A 14,638-nucleotide genomic window follows, 5' to 3' on the forward strand; every position below is an offset into this window, starting at 1 on the left:
GGTGCTTTGGGGTCATGCAGGTGACATACGGGGTTTACAGCTTCAACCTCTGCACCTTCTCATGTTAGCACCATTTTTGGGACTTCTCGGAGCAGCAGGCGATATGGTCTGGCCGTGGGTATGCTACAAGCAGGGCATGATCGATTCGGCTCACCCTCCCACACCGTTATCTGGTGAAGTCGACTTGTACTCTAGCCCTTACAGCACAGTCCCGGACACTCGCGCCATGCTGGGACATCTTCTGGTCTTCGTACGACTGATGAACATGGTGCTCGTGGGCCCTCTCATGGAAGCGCTGTTCTTCCAGGGGTTCGTCTTCGCGCAAGTGCAAAGTTTGCTGCAACACCTTACCCTTAGCTGCCTCGTTACAGGTGGTTTGTGGTCTACGCACAAGATGAATTATCACGGAGAAATCCTTCTCAGACTTGTCTTTGGCGTTTCTGTCTGTTTTCTTGCCTCGAGGCTCCCCGATCAATCGCTTCTCTTCTTCTTCCTCTCCTTGGCCTCTCGCAACTTTGTGGCTTTCATCAGGGCCGTTATCCGACGCAAGTGGTACATGTGGGTGGTATGACACCAACCATCATGGTATGGCGAGGGAGGCAGGAGAGGGAGGAGGCGAGGGAGTCGACAGCTCTGCTCTCCCCGGCTTTAGCGCAACGGGCGGCATTTGGACTTTCTTGCAAGTTGCATCCTGTACGGCCGCACGCGCCCTACGATTGAGCCTCGGAACATCCGATCATCCGCCGATCATCAGTCGCGGCGGCGGGGCCCCGACGACCTGCCCGACGACCGTCTGGCAGGCTGCTTTCTGCTGCCGCAGCCCAAGCCTTCGGCTGAGGAGTCACGACGGGGAGGCCTGGGGGAGCCTGTGCTCAGTCGGTCACCCGGTCAACTTCACGGTCCTGAAGACTCGGTGCGGCGCCTTTGATGGGGCCAGTGGCACTGCGCAGGCTGGCCGCCCCGCCGCGGCCGGTGAGTCCCGTTCCTCCGAACTGTGAGTGAATCCAGGAATCACTGCCGGTGACGCCGCGTGAGTTACCGTCTAGTGGCAGACTGCTTGAACTTGATCAGCGGCGCCGCGGGCCTTCAACTTACTAAGTTAGGCTTTCCGTGGCACAGCATCAGGCATACTACATGAGAGAATCATGCAATATACGTGATGCTGGAACCTCATACAAGTGCAGCATGACCTTTGCATGCGCATCCGATCTTCATTCTGTCCTCATTGCATGTCTACCTCATGAACTTGAATGCATCGGTGGAACAAATTTCTAACAGTTGAAAAAAAGAGTGGGTTGTGGTACAAATTGATAACTGGAGTCTTGAACTGGGGTCACCTATGGATTTAACCTAGATCTTAACCCCTTTCTCCAGGTTAACTAAAGTGGGCACACTACGCTACGCTATTCAGAAGGACATCCATAAAACCCCTACTGCTGCCGACGACAAGATTCAGGTGCCCGGGATGGACGCGGCGGCCCGGGCCGCGGGCCGAGTTAAGGCCGTCACTAGTAAACTTTGAAAAGACCATCGGTTCTTTCGATTTAAACCGACTCGAATTTTTTAAGTCCACACATGTAGAGAGAGAGAGAGAGAGAGAGAGAGAGAGAGAGAGAGAGAGAGAGAGAAGAAAGAGGAAACGGAAGGAGGAGGGGGGAGGAGGAAGGAGAAAGGGGAAGGGGGGATGGGAAGGAAGAAGAGGAAGAGGAAAGAGGAAGGGATGTCTGGGGCTGAGAGAGGAGAGTCAGTTACCGAGTAACAGCTGCCTCACAGGAAGGGATGCGCATCAGTCTTTGCCTGCCTTCCATCCTCAACTTTGCTCATCTTTGCTTGGATCACTCCCTCGGGCTCGACAGATCTGCATGCCAGGCTGCAGGCAGGTGGACCAGCCGGGTCGTTTCTGCTCATCCTTCCTTGAACAATGCCATGGCCACGCGCAGGTAAAGGGTTCGAATGCGTTCAGGAAGTGACGAGAGCAGCAGGAGAGCGTACACCTCGTCTCCTCTGTGCCTGCGGGGAGGCAACGACCATAGAGGCACATACTGCTCGAGATCGACGGACGCAGAGGCAGGAGGAGAGGAAGCAGAGTTTCGGAAACGAGAAGAGGAGATACAGCTTAAGATCCGAAGGCTGCAAGAGGAGGGGGGGGATGAAAGCGACGAAGAGCGTTGGGGGCAGGCAAAGGAAGAGCTCAAGCGAGCATCCATGGACGCGATAGAAATGTACAGAGAACAGTTGGAATTTATCTTGAGGAGGATGAGAAGCGAGAAGCAGGAACGAGGGCTGTTCGTCCTCTTCGAGGGGCTGGACAGGTGCGGCAAAGGAACGCAGATAGAGAGACTGCTGGAGGGCTTGCAGGCAAGATCTCCTCTTCCTCCTGCCCCTCCCCTCTCCTTTCCTTTCCCCTTCCCCTTCCCCTCCTTCCCCTTCCTCTTTTCCATCCCCATCCCCATCTTCTTCCTCTTCCTCTTCCCCTCCCTCTCTGAGTCCAAGTGGCAGGAGCGGCAGGAGACCTTCGTTCCTCTTGGCTTTCCCAGGCGAGAGACGATCCTCGGCAAGTTCATCGACCATCATCTTCGAACCGCTTCTGCTCGCCTCGACATTCACCTCGTCCACCTTCTCTTCAGCGCCAACAGGTCTTCTCGCTCCCCTGCTCTCATCGCCGCCTCCTCGCTCTCATGAAAGGCTGCAGGTGGGAGGCAGCAGCAGAGATTCTCCGCAGCCTGCGAGAAGGGAGGCATGTGGTCGTCGACCGCTACTCCTTCTCAGGCCTCGCCTACAGTATCGCGCAGGGTCTCGGGCGTGACTGGTGGGTGCGGGCAAGAACGACCCCCTTCCCCTCCGCCAGGTGTTGGTTTGACCTACAGCAGGTGCTTCTCGTGGGAGGTTGGTCTGCCTGCTCCTGATGTCGTCTTCCTGCTCGACATCGACCCGAGCGCTGCTGCGCAGCGACCTGGTTACGGGAAGGTAGAGATATGGGAGGGGCAGGGCAGGAGAAGCGGAAGAGGCGATGGGGATGGAGCACGAGAGAGAGAAGAGATGATACAACTGATGTGGGTGCAGGAGAGGTACGAGAAGGTCGAACTCCAGCAGCGAGTTCGAAATGCCTTCCTTGAGGAGGCAGAGAAGGGGAAGGGGGCGAGCCGATGGATCATGCTGGATGCGTCGCTACCGAGTGAAGAGACGGCGAAGCAGGTCAATGCACGAGAGGAAGGGAGAGGCGGATGTGAAGGTGCAGGAGGAGGGTGAAGGAGGGGAGGGAGGGGGAGGGCGATTACTGAAAATTGCAAAGGTGATGGAAATTTTCCTCCGAGAGAAAGCTAAGGCAACGGGCGATCAGATTAAATTTATTGGCACCTGACACAAGACAGAAAGCAGACGATGCGTCCCTCTCCCTCCCCTCCCTTGCTCTTTCCAACCCTCGCTTGTGTCATCCTAGAGGTCTCTTGCTGAGGCTCGCTTGGCAGTCAGAGCCGTCGGGTTGAAGACGAAGGAGGAAGAGGATGGTCGCCAGCCTACCTCAGCAAGGTAGAGGGCGCGCTGCTCCTCAAGCCCTCCCGCCCTCCATGGTCGCCTCCTCTCCTCCTCTAGAAGGATTTTCACATGATCCTCATCGCGATCGAGCAGCAAATAGGAGAGAGTGCAGGTGCGAGGAAGCAAGCGTTCGATGATGAGGATGGAGACAGCGCCTGCGCTCAACTCACTTCTGCTCCTCCTCCTCTATCTCGTCATCATCCTCTTCCACCTCTGCTGTCTGTTCTCGTGCCACCTCGTCTGGATTCACCGACTTACCAGCCATAGACTTCGACTCTTGGACGAGATGAACGGCAGAGACGGCGAGAGCTGCCATGAAGCCTTCCAGTCGCAGTTTCGCTTCCATGGTCGAAGGGGAGGAGGGGAAGGAGGAAGAGGAGGGGAAGGAGGAAGAGGTTGGGGTAGAGGACGGGGTCTCCAATTCTCTTGCAGCCTGGCATGTGCGTAGGAAAAGAGAGTCGAGCAAGGACAAGGAGACCTCGGTGGGTATCGCCCCGCAGTCGCTCATCAGTTTTCCTGCCACGTCATCATGTTTGTACATTCGCAGCTTGTGCTACCGAACTGCTGCATGCTCATGGCCGGCCTGCTGACTTCTTCCTCCTGCCTCGTCCTCCTCTCGCTCCCCGCCAGACTGTAGTAAGCGTGCAGCCTTGCCTGCCGAAACCTCATGAGGGATGCGGAGGAGAAGCTGAGGGGGAGAAGAACGAAGCAAGACGCGGTTGGAGCAAGAGAAAGAAGAGAAAGCAAGTAACCAGGTGATGAGCATATCGAGAAAAAAGTGCTTGAATCCTCTCCGCCATGTCCGTCGCAGGTTTGAGGAGGAACAAGAGGAATCGGCGCAAGAGAAGCGCGTCCGGCGACTAGGATGACTTTGATAAGCATATGCAACAGATAAAGCTAGGAAAAGCAATGAGACGAAGAAGGGAAGGGAAGGGAAGGGAAGGGAAGGGAAGGGAAGGGAAGGGAAGGGAAGGTGAGCGGAAGAAGGGATGAAAGGAGTCGATATTATTCACCGAGCTATAGTAGACTGTGAGAGGTTTCTGCTTGTCTGCTCTGCGTCAGACAAGTCCGAGTGATTTTCCTCTCAACCTCGGCAGGAGTGACACTCAAGTCTCCATCGCTTCATCTGCTCCACAATCTCTAGCCGAGCAAGCCCCTGCGAGAGTGAGAGCATGAGGGAGGAGGAGCAGAGCACTGCTTGGGTCACCTCTCGATGCTTCGCTTGGACCTGCTTCATTGCCTCTGCTTGGTTTGTCTCTTCCATCTCCTCCTCCATGATTAAGAATCTCCTGCCTCCCACATCATACTCTCCTCCCCCCTCCTTTACTCTTGCCTTCGAATCTCATCCAGCTGGTCGTCACTTGCAGCAGCTCTCAAACGATCTGCCAGACGTGCTTCTTTCTTCATCACCGAGTCCTTCACTTCCCGTTGCCTCTCTTCATACTCTCCTTGCAGAGACCGACGTGTCTCCTCCATCTTCGCTGTCTCTATCTGTGTCTATCAATCCTTTAGCCTGCCACCTGCTCCCCACGACTGAATCACCTCCTGTATCTTTTTCTCGTACTCGCTCACTGCCGCCCGCAGCTCCTGCATCTGCTGCTTCCTCCTCGCCTTCACCGTCTTCTCACACCCTGAGAACTTACAGCCCATCTCCTCCTCACCTCCTCGCTCTTGCGTTGCTGTCGCAACTTGTCTCCTCGTTCTCTCACGCTCGTCAAGGCGCTGACGAGCTTGAGTTCTCTGCCGGCACGTTGGGATCGAAAGTCTCTGGAGAGCAGGAAACCTTAACTTGTATCGCTCATGCACCTCCCGTAGGTCACACACTCTCCTAACAGCGCCAAGAATATAAGACGGACAGAATGGAGATGAAGATGGAGATCAAGATTCAACCCGCGTTCTTCCACTTGAAGCTCGTAGAGTTTGTTCGCCTCCTCACGAGCATCTGCAAGCTAATCGGATGATCAGACCTCGCAAGGAGGGAGAGGAGGATCTAGACAGTGAGGGGAATGATGATGATGATGATGATGATGATGATGATGATGATGAGCAGGAGGAGGAGAAGGAGGAGAAAGGAGAGGAAAAGGATAATGCTGGTGGTGCTGCTGATCATGATGATTATGAAATGATAGATGGTTTGTTCAAGAAGGATACTGGCAGGAAGGCAGTACAGCTTCTTCCTGCAATCTTATAGAGAAGTCGAGATCCTCGACGTCTTTGTTCAGCTTCAGTAGCAGCGTGAGTAGAGAGGAATTGCTGGCACTTGGTACCTGCTGGTTCGAAGCCTCCACCGCTTCGATGTCCAGACTCCTGTGCCACATTCAGTCAGTTCCCCTGTATCTCCCATCCTCCACGCTGTCTTCCTACAGAAAACCTCATGTCGTCTCGTCTACTGCCATTTCTTGTCCTCTCTTCTCGAGTCCCCTGTTACCTTGCCTCCAAACTCTAGCCTCTCAACTCTTTCTCCTCCTTCTCTCTTCCTCTCATCTTACATCTTCTCTCTTCCTCTCATCTTACATCTTCTCTCTTCCTCTCATCTTACATCTTCTCTCCTCCTCTCATCTTACATCTTCTCGCTCTTCTCCTTCAGCTCTGCCGCAGCCATCGCGAACATGACAAGTAGCGGCCCGGAAACTTTGAACGGAAGGGTGTAACATTGGGGAAGTGAGGGGGTGGGGGTAGTGATTGCGACCCTTGCAAGTTTGCGATGCAGTTCACGGTTGCAAGTCCGGGAGTCAGACAGCGAGGATGGAGGGAGGGAGGGAGGGAGGGAGGGAGGAGTAGAAACAAGATTTATGAATGTTTGAGATCGCTGTCCTAACGTCGATCAAGAGGAGCGAGAGGAGGATGGAGGCAGGAGTGAAGTGATAGGTGCTGAAGGAGAGATATGAGCATCGAAAAAGAGACTCGAAAGTTGACGGGGAGTAAGTGAGGAGTTGAAGGAATTCGGAGAGGAAACGAATATAGGGGATCACATGTATGGATTACCGCAATTTTAAGAGGCTACGATGATAACAAGAGAACCCTGGTGTGTGCAGCTCTCTTGCAGGAGCTGAGTTTGTGTTGCAGCATGTTCAAAGTTCGTTCGAATGCTTCAAGAGTTGTTCTTCTTCGTGGCTTTTCTAGTCAAGTCGTCTTAACGTCAAGGCCTCAATCATGCTTCGCCCGCAGGTCCTTCTCCAGCTCATCCGAGCGTGATCGAATCTCGCAGCTGTCGATCGATGAATGGGCAGAAGAATTCAAGAGAGCAACGGTTGGACTAGCGAGCATGGACATCCAGACGGTAAGAGCGTCTCTCCTCGCTGCCGTGAGAGTTGCTGCAGATCTCGTACCAAGAGTCTGCTCAGCGGATGCGCGACCTTCTCAAGACGGGCCTGCTGAGAAACACTGACCTCAACAAGCGTCCTGATCGCTTCTTCTTGGCTCACCGCCTGCTCGCTCAACACGCCCCGAAGCTTGGACCGGGCTTCTGGATCCGATTCACCGTTCACTACAACTTGTGTGCGGGAACTGTTCTTGGATTGGGCAACGAGGAGCAGATCAAAGAGTTGGACGAGTGGCAGGAGAAGGGACTGCTCGGCTGCTTCAGCCTCACGGAGAAACTGGCAGGAGTGAACTCAGGGCTGGTTGTCAACACTCAAGCCCACTGGGACTCGAGGACCCAGACCTTCAACTTGACGTCACCGTCGCATGGCGCCGCTAAGAATTGGATCTCGCAAGGTCTGGTGGCGGACAGGACGGTGGTGGTAGCGGATCTGATGATCGAGGGCAAGCCTCACGGCCCTCACGCCTTCGTCGTCAACCTCCGTGACAACGGCCAGGTCCTGCCTGGTGTGCTGTTGACCGACATGGGACGAAAACCGTCGGCAACGGTTGAGTCTGAGGGGTTGGCGTGACTGTGCTGACGCCTCTCTGCGCAGATCTTGACAATGCCTCCATCGCCTTCTCCAACGTGAAGCTCCCCAAGAGCGCGCTGCTCAACCGGTTCGCCGACATCGAGGGCGACAAGTACGTTCAGAAAGTGGAGGGGATGCCAGTGTTCCACATGATCGGTCAGAGGCTTTTCACCGGACGAGTTGCTGTGGCTCAGGCTGCTCTGGAGTTCCGGAAGAGTCTTTTCGACATGACAAAGTCCTACGCTGACTCCAAGAAGTGCTGGTCGCCGACGGGCGAGCTCTCGCTGTCAAGCATCCCGCAGCTGAAAGACATCTTCATCGAAAACCGCAAGAGCCTCGACACCCTCGAAGCCTTCGTGGGCAAGTGCGAGAAGCAGCTCTCTGACTGCCTCACCTCCGGCTCCCTGCCTAGCCTGCAGCTGGTTAACGCGATCGCGGTCGCCAAGGTGAGCTGAAGTTGTGCTGAGCATGTGGGTGATGAAGGCCGAGAAGGTGAAGGCAGTAGAAGACAGCATCGACTTCTGCCACAGACTGCAAAACGACGTGGGAAGTTACGCGCTCATGGCCGGGACAGGATTCGAGCAGAAAGATTTCTTGACCTGTTGCAAGTTCGCCGAGGGTGACAGTCGAATTTTGATGCAGAAGATGTCCCGAGACAAGATCAAGGTGATGCCTCCTTCTCCCAACCCCCCCCTCGCCTTCATCTCCTCCTCCTCTCCTCTCCCCGGCGTGCATTTCCTCGCTCGAGTGACTTCTAATCTTCGTTCAGCAATACGAGAAGAAGCCTCCCACACCCGAGCAGATTCAGGCGGACGAAGAGGCAAAAGTTGCTGCCAGCTTGCTTGAACGTCTTGCAGCAGACGCCAAGGCAACCGGAAACAAGCAGGAAGCGTGGGACAAGAACTGGAAGCTCGTCTATGCGCTGGTGAGTCACCAGCCTCATGATCTCTTGTTGCTGATTGAGGGTTGGGACCAGGCTGACGTCATCATGAACAAGACCATGGAGTCCTACATGTCTCGCTCGTAATCGCCTAAAGTTGATTAATAACTTTAATCGCCTGTCCTCCAAGAGTCGGTCAGTGACGTCAAACAGCTTGACTCGACCTCGTCATCTCATCGGCTTTCTTCTGTTCCCGGAAGAATCTGAGCACAAACAGTGAGAGAGGGCGGGAGAAACAAGTTGACTGACTTCTGTCGAGCACATCCAGCTCAGACATCATGCGATCAAGCGTGTCGTTGGTCTGCTGTCGTTGTGAACTTCTTGCGGTCCTTTCATCATGCGCTGTTCTCTCCTCCTCCTCCTCTTCCTCCTCCCCCTCGTCGATGAAGTCATCATCGTCATCCTCGAACTCATCGTCGAAGTCTTCCTGCGACTCTCTCAGGCTCGCGTCCTCGTCGAAATCATCGAATTGTGAGTCCTCGTCCGACGCTTGCGATGATCTTGACTTGCGCGCTTTGAAGCCTCTCGCTACTTGTGCTGGTTGCATCCTAGCGGCGATCTCTTGCAGCACCATGGCGCTTACCTGCAGCAGAAGGTGAAGGACACAGGAGGCTAAAGGAGAAGAGGAGGAGGAAGAGTCACCTCCTGCTTGATGTCGTGCATGTCCAACAACTTGCTGATGTCGGACTGAAGGTGCGCGATCTGCCATGTGTGAGCCGAGGGAAGGAAGAGCAGCTGAAGAACCTTGTGCGCCGAGTCTCGGTGCTTGGAGAAGATAGTGGAGGAAGAGACGTTGGAGCTCGAGTCCAGCGACTCGTTGCCTGACAACCTGGCCCGTGCTATGTCATGTTTGTGTGACCTGGAAACGAGCTGAGCTAGGATGACAGTAACCGATAGAGGTCTCACTTCTCATAGCTCATGATCTTCTTGGCGGCCTTTGACTTGGACGGATCGTCAGCGGTCGTGAATGCATGGATGTGTCGGAAAATCTGCCGAGGCATTATGCATCTTCAAAGAGGCGGTGGAGGCAACAAACACCTTCTTGAGGTCCTTGCGGGCTCTTGAAAGCTCTAGCTCCAGCAGATTCAAGTTGGACTCCGTCAGGTTCCTCTGGCTCGTTCTCGATAGCTTCGATCCTTCGATGTGGTCGATCAGCCGCTGCAGGAGGGCGAAGGAAGCTTCGCGATCGTCCATGCAGTGCTCAAGGAGGAACAGGTAGGAGCAGAGCACCGACGTGTTGCTCATGTCAGCTGCCAGCGCCTGCTCGTACTTCTCGCTTGCCGCCTCGTACTGACCTCTAGCCTGCAGGGCAACAGCCTGATGGTAGAAGTGCTGGTTCTGACTCTGAAGCTCCTGCGTGCGACGCTTGAAGACTTTGTACGTCTTGTCGAAGCGCTTGCCTGCCTCCAAGGACATGAAGAGCCCGGCCGTCACGAAGCGGTTCAAGCTTCGCTCTCGCTTGAGGTCAAAGAGCGCATTCTGAAGGTTCTCCTCTAGCTGCTTCATCCTTCCTAGAGTCATGCCCTTCGCCTTTTCCAGCGCTTCTTTCTGTCGCTCTAGGTCCTCCACTGATTGGTAGAGGCGATTGGCTTCATCTCTGTAGAACAGTCCGTTCTCAAGAGCTTTCTGAGTCTCAATCGCTCGGTCTTTCTCATGCTCGAGCTCTGCATCCCTTAGCGTCCTGAGCTCTTCTAATTGGTTGTATGCTCTGTCAAGCTCCTCCTTAGTCTCCTGCAGCTCCGCTCTTATGTTCTGCCTCGAATACTCTTCAACAGACGTGCTGGTTCTCATCTGTCCCCGGAGACGCTCGCACTCTTCCTCAAGCATCATAACTTTCTGGTTCGAGTTCGCCAGCAACTGAAATAAAGTGTGAGAGAAAATGATCAACGCGCAAGTCCCTCGTCCCCTCGTCCCCTCGTCCCCACCCCCATCCAACCGATGAGCCATACCAGTACGCACCTGTCCATTTACTTCGTATGATTGTTGAAGTGCATCGTAAGCTTCTTTCAGAGCTCTTCTCTCTGCTTCTGTGTACGTCCTCTCTTGCCTCTCCGTCGCCAAATCCTCCCTGAGCTTCCTAGCGGTCCGTTCTGCTGCCGTCACTTGGCTTTTCAGTCTCTCTACCTCCATCTTCAACCTATCAGGTTCTTTGCTGTACAGCTGGTCTGTCTCCTCCATGATCCCTCCTCCTCCCCCTCCTCCCGGCCCTCCTCCTTCACTCTGCCAGCCGCTGCCCTCCATAGCGCCGGTCCTCGAGGACAAGGACCGGGTCCCCAGAGACGGACTTGAAAGTTTGACAGCCGCTGTCAACCTCTCAGTAGTCTCAGTGCATTGTCCGGGCCCCGGTTTCCAGTTTGCCGGCTACCGGCCCGCAATGTTCGTTCACTGCTCGGAAGAGCCTGCGAGCGGCCCGGCCGGAGCCTCCGGGGACCGTGACCGTGAAGGAAGGAGTCAATGGGAAGGCAACGCTTCCTGAAACATTGACAATTCTGTCCGACCACTTGCGTCATCGTCACCCGAGTTTCGGGTGTTGATCTGCGAAAAACCGTCATTTCAGAGATTTATGTCATCATCGTCACCATGATGATTTTGACTAAAACATTTTGGTACAATCTTTGTCATGGACCCTTGTGGTATCGTGATAACCCAACCTCAGCCGACGTAAGGGATTGAAGTCGGAGACTACCCCCACCCCTCATTTTACCTGCAAGTTTGTACCAGCACGGCTAGGCGATGTCACATTGCGTTTACCCAACCCACGGAAAAATAAAATTATACTTGAGAGGATCTATTGCGAATCAGTACAAAATAAATTATATATTAATTTCATGGTACAATCTGATGCGGCCGAGCTACCTTGGCAATAGACACTTCTCAAATAAATATTTTAATATTTTAAATTTAGAATAATTTTTGAAAGTTAGCCCACCCTTACTACACGTTTGCGGTCATGATCACCCACCCCATACAAACCCCAAACCTACCCCTACCTTGATCGATCACATCGGACATTCGTACCCCACCCCCAATTTGAAAAACGTTTCGTACCGCACCCTTTGCACCAGGGCTGGAATTGTACCCTACCCCACGATTTCATCAGTTTTCGGACATCAACCTTATCATTGTGGCTTTCGTTGAATTTACTAAGTTTCTTGCTATGGATTATTCCTTCTTAGATATACATCATATTCCTTTTACTTGTGAAAGTCAACGGGGTGGGTACCAGCAGCCAATGTCTTTTTATACTGCCACCCTGAGTTAAACACCCTACCCAACCTTTGATATGATAGTGACATGACCCACCCACCTACCTACTATGCCTACCCACCCTATTCCCCTGCACATACCCATACCCAACACTGCGGCTTCATACCTGCTTCAGAGCTCATTTACCTCCCGTTCCCTCAGAAGAGGCAAGAGCTATCAAGAGGGATAACCTGGCAGCCATGCAGACAAGTAACAGGAGGAAGATGACGATAATCATGTCCCCTACTTGTCCCTTCCCCACCACCCCCCGCACCTGAACTTAACATGTCAAAATAGAGTTGAGGAAAACAAAAATCTAGACGTTGGACAAGTGACGATCAATCTGATCATTTGTGAGCCATTCGCCGGCATGAAAGTTGATGTCTTTCACGAATTGATCTAGGGTCTGCCAGTTGTATTAATTTCCAGGCGTTGTAAAAGAATTTCTTCTTGTCACCTTGTTGTAAAAGTATCCATGCAATTGCATCTCCTCCCGTAGTAGAGGATCAGGCTGAAAGCAAACGCTGAGGCGCATATTCTTCATGCAGATACAATACCGTGGAAAGTTCTCCTCCTCTGAATTTAGAGGCCCTTGCCAAGGAAACTCCCTTAGGGGGGGCAGTTGGGTTGTCTCTCTGCAAGGCTAGACGATGAATCGTCAAATGCTTGCTTTTTCTCGGCTGCCCCCAGCCAGCGCCCACCCCGCTGCTCTCGACTAGGCGGGAACTTACCTTTCTGTGCTTTCTTCTTCGTGTCCTTCCAGTCACTTGCCTTGAAGGGCATCCAACCCTTGGGGAGAGGAACGAGCCGTTTAAAAACCTCATTTTCAAGTCAGGGCCAAAGAGTAGCCAACGAGCGAATCCTCACTTCTGGGTTCATTGGGAGCGGAGCAAACTTTTTGCCATGTCCGTCCCTATAGATCTTGCCGGAGTTGGGATCCATGAACTTGGGAGCTAAGCAGTAACAACCGTTTAGGAGCAGCAAAGTGGAATCCGTCTCGACCTTTCTTGGTGACATTCTATTCCATAAAAACCAGAGGAGTGAGTTGAAGATTTGGAAAGAGACTGGAATCACCTTTTTGGCTATCACACTGCCCACAATCAGATCGCTGAAACAACACTCAATGCTTCTGTCGAATCAGAGTTGCAACCTTACAAAGATTTCTTGGTATCTACAGGATTGTTCGGATCTCTGCGAACGAACATCAAATACAGAAGGTGTCTGCATGACAAAACACCTGCAAGTCAGATCGATCATCAACTTCGTTCCTGTCACTATCCGGATCTTTCCTGTCGGTTAATGAAAAACGAATCTTTCTCAAAGTATTGCGTACCAGACTTGAGGACTGTGAAGGCTACTGGAACATGCCTTGTAAAAACAGTCACAGAAATTCATATCTGATCGTGTTGAGAAATGAATTCACAGTACAAGAATGCGAAAGAACAGGTTAATGGAAACGTTACCTCGGATTCAACGGAATGTCATCACTTTCAACAATTTTTCCATCTTTAGACAGCTGAGCAATAAAAATCTTGAAAAATTCATCATGAATCTCATACTATAGTTCTAAAAGAAAGAAATGATAAAAGTCAGTCTCACTGTTCTTTGCTTCCTCGGTTTGTCTTTTGAAGATTTTATGTTGTCGACACGAATTCCCATTACTAGGATATTCCCAGTCGCTGAATGAAAGTCAGAATCTCGTATTCACAACATTTTGAATCAGAATCGCCTCGCAGAGAATTATTTCAACAAAATTTGGAAAATTTCATCTGACCCTGTAATCATCCTCGCAACTTACCATCGGAGTCTGTGTGCATAGCCAAGATGTGTCTCCAGCTGTCGTATCCCACAAGTTCCTTTGAATCAGCAGAATTCTTATCCTTCTTCTATATCAACAATAAGAGGCGAGATTTGACATGGTCTGCTTGAGCCTACTTCCAGCAAAATCGTAGATTCCGCTTTGTTGCTTGTCGGCGAAATCTTCACAAACAGGACTTTTGGGGGCATTTTCTGTGCAAAATTAGCAATCCCCTCACAAAAGAAGACGAGACTGACGAAAGCTGTAGCAGCCATGTAAAACTTCTTGGTTGTGCGACTATACCCTTTAATGCGGGTCGGAGCATCCAACTTTAGTCCAAGCTGAACCAACATCTGCTCATCAACTCGCAAATCTACCTACTCTCACCTGCGCATGGATGAATTGCGTTGTCGTTGAGTTGTCAACTTGCTTCGTGGCCGGAGCAACAGGAAACACCGAGATCTTAATATATGTCAATTCTGCAAAAAACGGAGGAGAGTATTCTTTACAATCTTGTCTCGTTCATTGTACACTCCATAGCTATCTTTACCCATCTGTTCTCGACTTGTAAAACTGCTTAAAACTCTCGTTTTGTACCCTACCTTCACCATTCCATTGACAGGCTTCTTGAAATTGACTAAATTCAATACTCCTTGCTGGGTACCATTCACGGCGAAACTACATCAAGTCAGTAAGTGGAGTCAACAAGTGTCGCTTACCGCCATATTTTGTTAGATGCTAACGGCAGGAGGAGGAATGAGCCATCTAGTGGAACTTTAAGAAAATTGGAAGCTTTCTGCTTTTTTCACCTCTTGAAAAGGCAACCGAAACCGCCGGGGTAGGAGTTTTCAAGTTGACTGTACTGTTATGGATACCAAAGTTATAAAATGCAAACAAGAGTGTATCTAACCTCTTTGCCACGTACTGGGACAGTTTGCAGGGTAAAGCTGAGACATTGAATTATGAGTGATGACGCTTGACAACAAGATTCAACTCAGAACCATTCGTATTGTGCAGACCATACAAGCTCACGAAAAATATGTAGAAAAGGAAGAATTTTCCTGAAATAAAATCAGACGAAATTAAGATTGGCAGGGTTGTGAGGATATAATACGATGCATTCGAAATCCTATCAGTTTCCATCGAGCCCTAAGCAACTCTGAATGGTATCTGACTGGTGCTGGCTGTGAGGGTTGGCTGTGAGGGTGGTCACGGTGAGGGTGGTAG

At 51.9% G+C, this 14,638-nt stretch overlaps 6 protein-coding genes across 6 annotated transcripts; 2 read left to right on the forward strand and 4 right to left on the reverse strand.

The window, feature by feature from the left end:
* Positions 1–2,523: 2,523 nt before the first annotated feature.
* Positions 2,524–3,201, forward strand: GUITHDRAFT_43854 (hypothetical protein; the record flags this gene model as incomplete). Its single annotated transcript, XM_005820904.1, has 4 exons — positions 2,524–2,636; positions 2,693–2,809; positions 2,871–2,967; positions 3,064–3,201. Coding segments are annotated over 4 exons (465 nt in total), but the record flags the coding sequence as incomplete, so codon positions are not given.
* A 499-nt stretch (positions 3,202–3,700) lies between these two features.
* On the reverse strand, positions 3,701–4,771 carry GUITHDRAFT_119845 (hypothetical protein; the record flags this gene model as incomplete). The annotated part of the gene is made up of 5 exons (XM_005820905.1): positions 3,701–4,050; positions 4,092–4,188; positions 4,548–4,587; positions 4,641–4,690; positions 4,742–4,771. 5 exons carry the CDS (start codon positions 4,769–4,771, stop codon positions 3,701–3,703), a joined length of 567 nt encoding a protein of 188 aa, XP_005820962.1.
* Positions 4,772–4,857: 86 nt separating this feature from the next.
* GUITHDRAFT_147552 (hypothetical protein) lies at positions 4,858–6,136 on the reverse strand (the record flags this gene model as incomplete). The annotated part of the gene is made up of 6 exons (XM_005820906.1): positions 4,858–5,025; positions 5,077–5,145; positions 5,196–5,274; positions 5,341–5,483; positions 5,802–5,841; positions 6,099–6,136. 6 exons carry the CDS (start codon positions 6,134–6,136, stop codon positions 4,858–4,860), a joined length of 537 nt encoding a protein of 178 aa, XP_005820963.1.
* Positions 6,137–6,687: 551 nt separating this feature from the next.
* Positions 6,688–8,454, forward strand: GUITHDRAFT_147553 (hypothetical protein; the record flags this gene model as incomplete). Its single annotated transcript, XM_005820907.1, has 7 exons — positions 6,688–6,702; positions 6,743–6,814; positions 6,855–7,362; positions 7,452–7,873; positions 7,920–8,093; positions 8,197–8,352; positions 8,404–8,454. 7 exons carry the CDS (start codon positions 6,688–6,690, stop codon positions 8,452–8,454), a joined length of 1,398 nt encoding a protein of 465 aa, XP_005820964.1.
* Positions 8,455–8,535: 81 nt separating this feature from the next.
* On the reverse strand, positions 8,536–10,608 carry GUITHDRAFT_147554 (hypothetical protein; the record flags this gene model as incomplete). Its single annotated transcript, XM_005820908.1, has 7 exons — positions 8,536–8,570; positions 8,617–8,950; positions 9,010–9,069; positions 9,112–9,196; positions 9,274–9,356; positions 9,406–10,224; positions 10,327–10,608. The coding sequence occupies 7 exons, from the start codon at positions 10,606–10,608 to the stop codon at positions 8,536–8,538; spliced, it is 1,698 nt and encodes a 565-aa protein (XP_005820965.1).
* A 1,739-nt stretch (positions 10,609–12,347) lies between these two features.
* Positions 12,348–13,067, reverse strand: GUITHDRAFT_155881 (hypothetical protein). Its single transcript, XM_005820909.1, has one exon. The coding sequence runs from the start codon at positions 12,628–12,630 to the stop codon at positions 12,445–12,447; it is 186 nt and encodes a 61-aa protein (XP_005820966.1). The 5' UTR covers positions 12,631–13,067; the 3' UTR covers positions 12,348–12,444.
* Between the last annotated feature and the right edge of the window lie 1,571 nt (positions 13,068–14,638).

The sequence above is a fragment of the Guillardia theta genome (assembly GCF_000315625.1).
Source record: "Guillardia theta CCMP2712 unplaced genomic scaffold GUITHscaffold_160, whole genome shotgun sequence".
NCBI lineage: Eukaryota > Cryptophyceae > Pyrenomonadales > Geminigeraceae > Guillardia > Guillardia theta.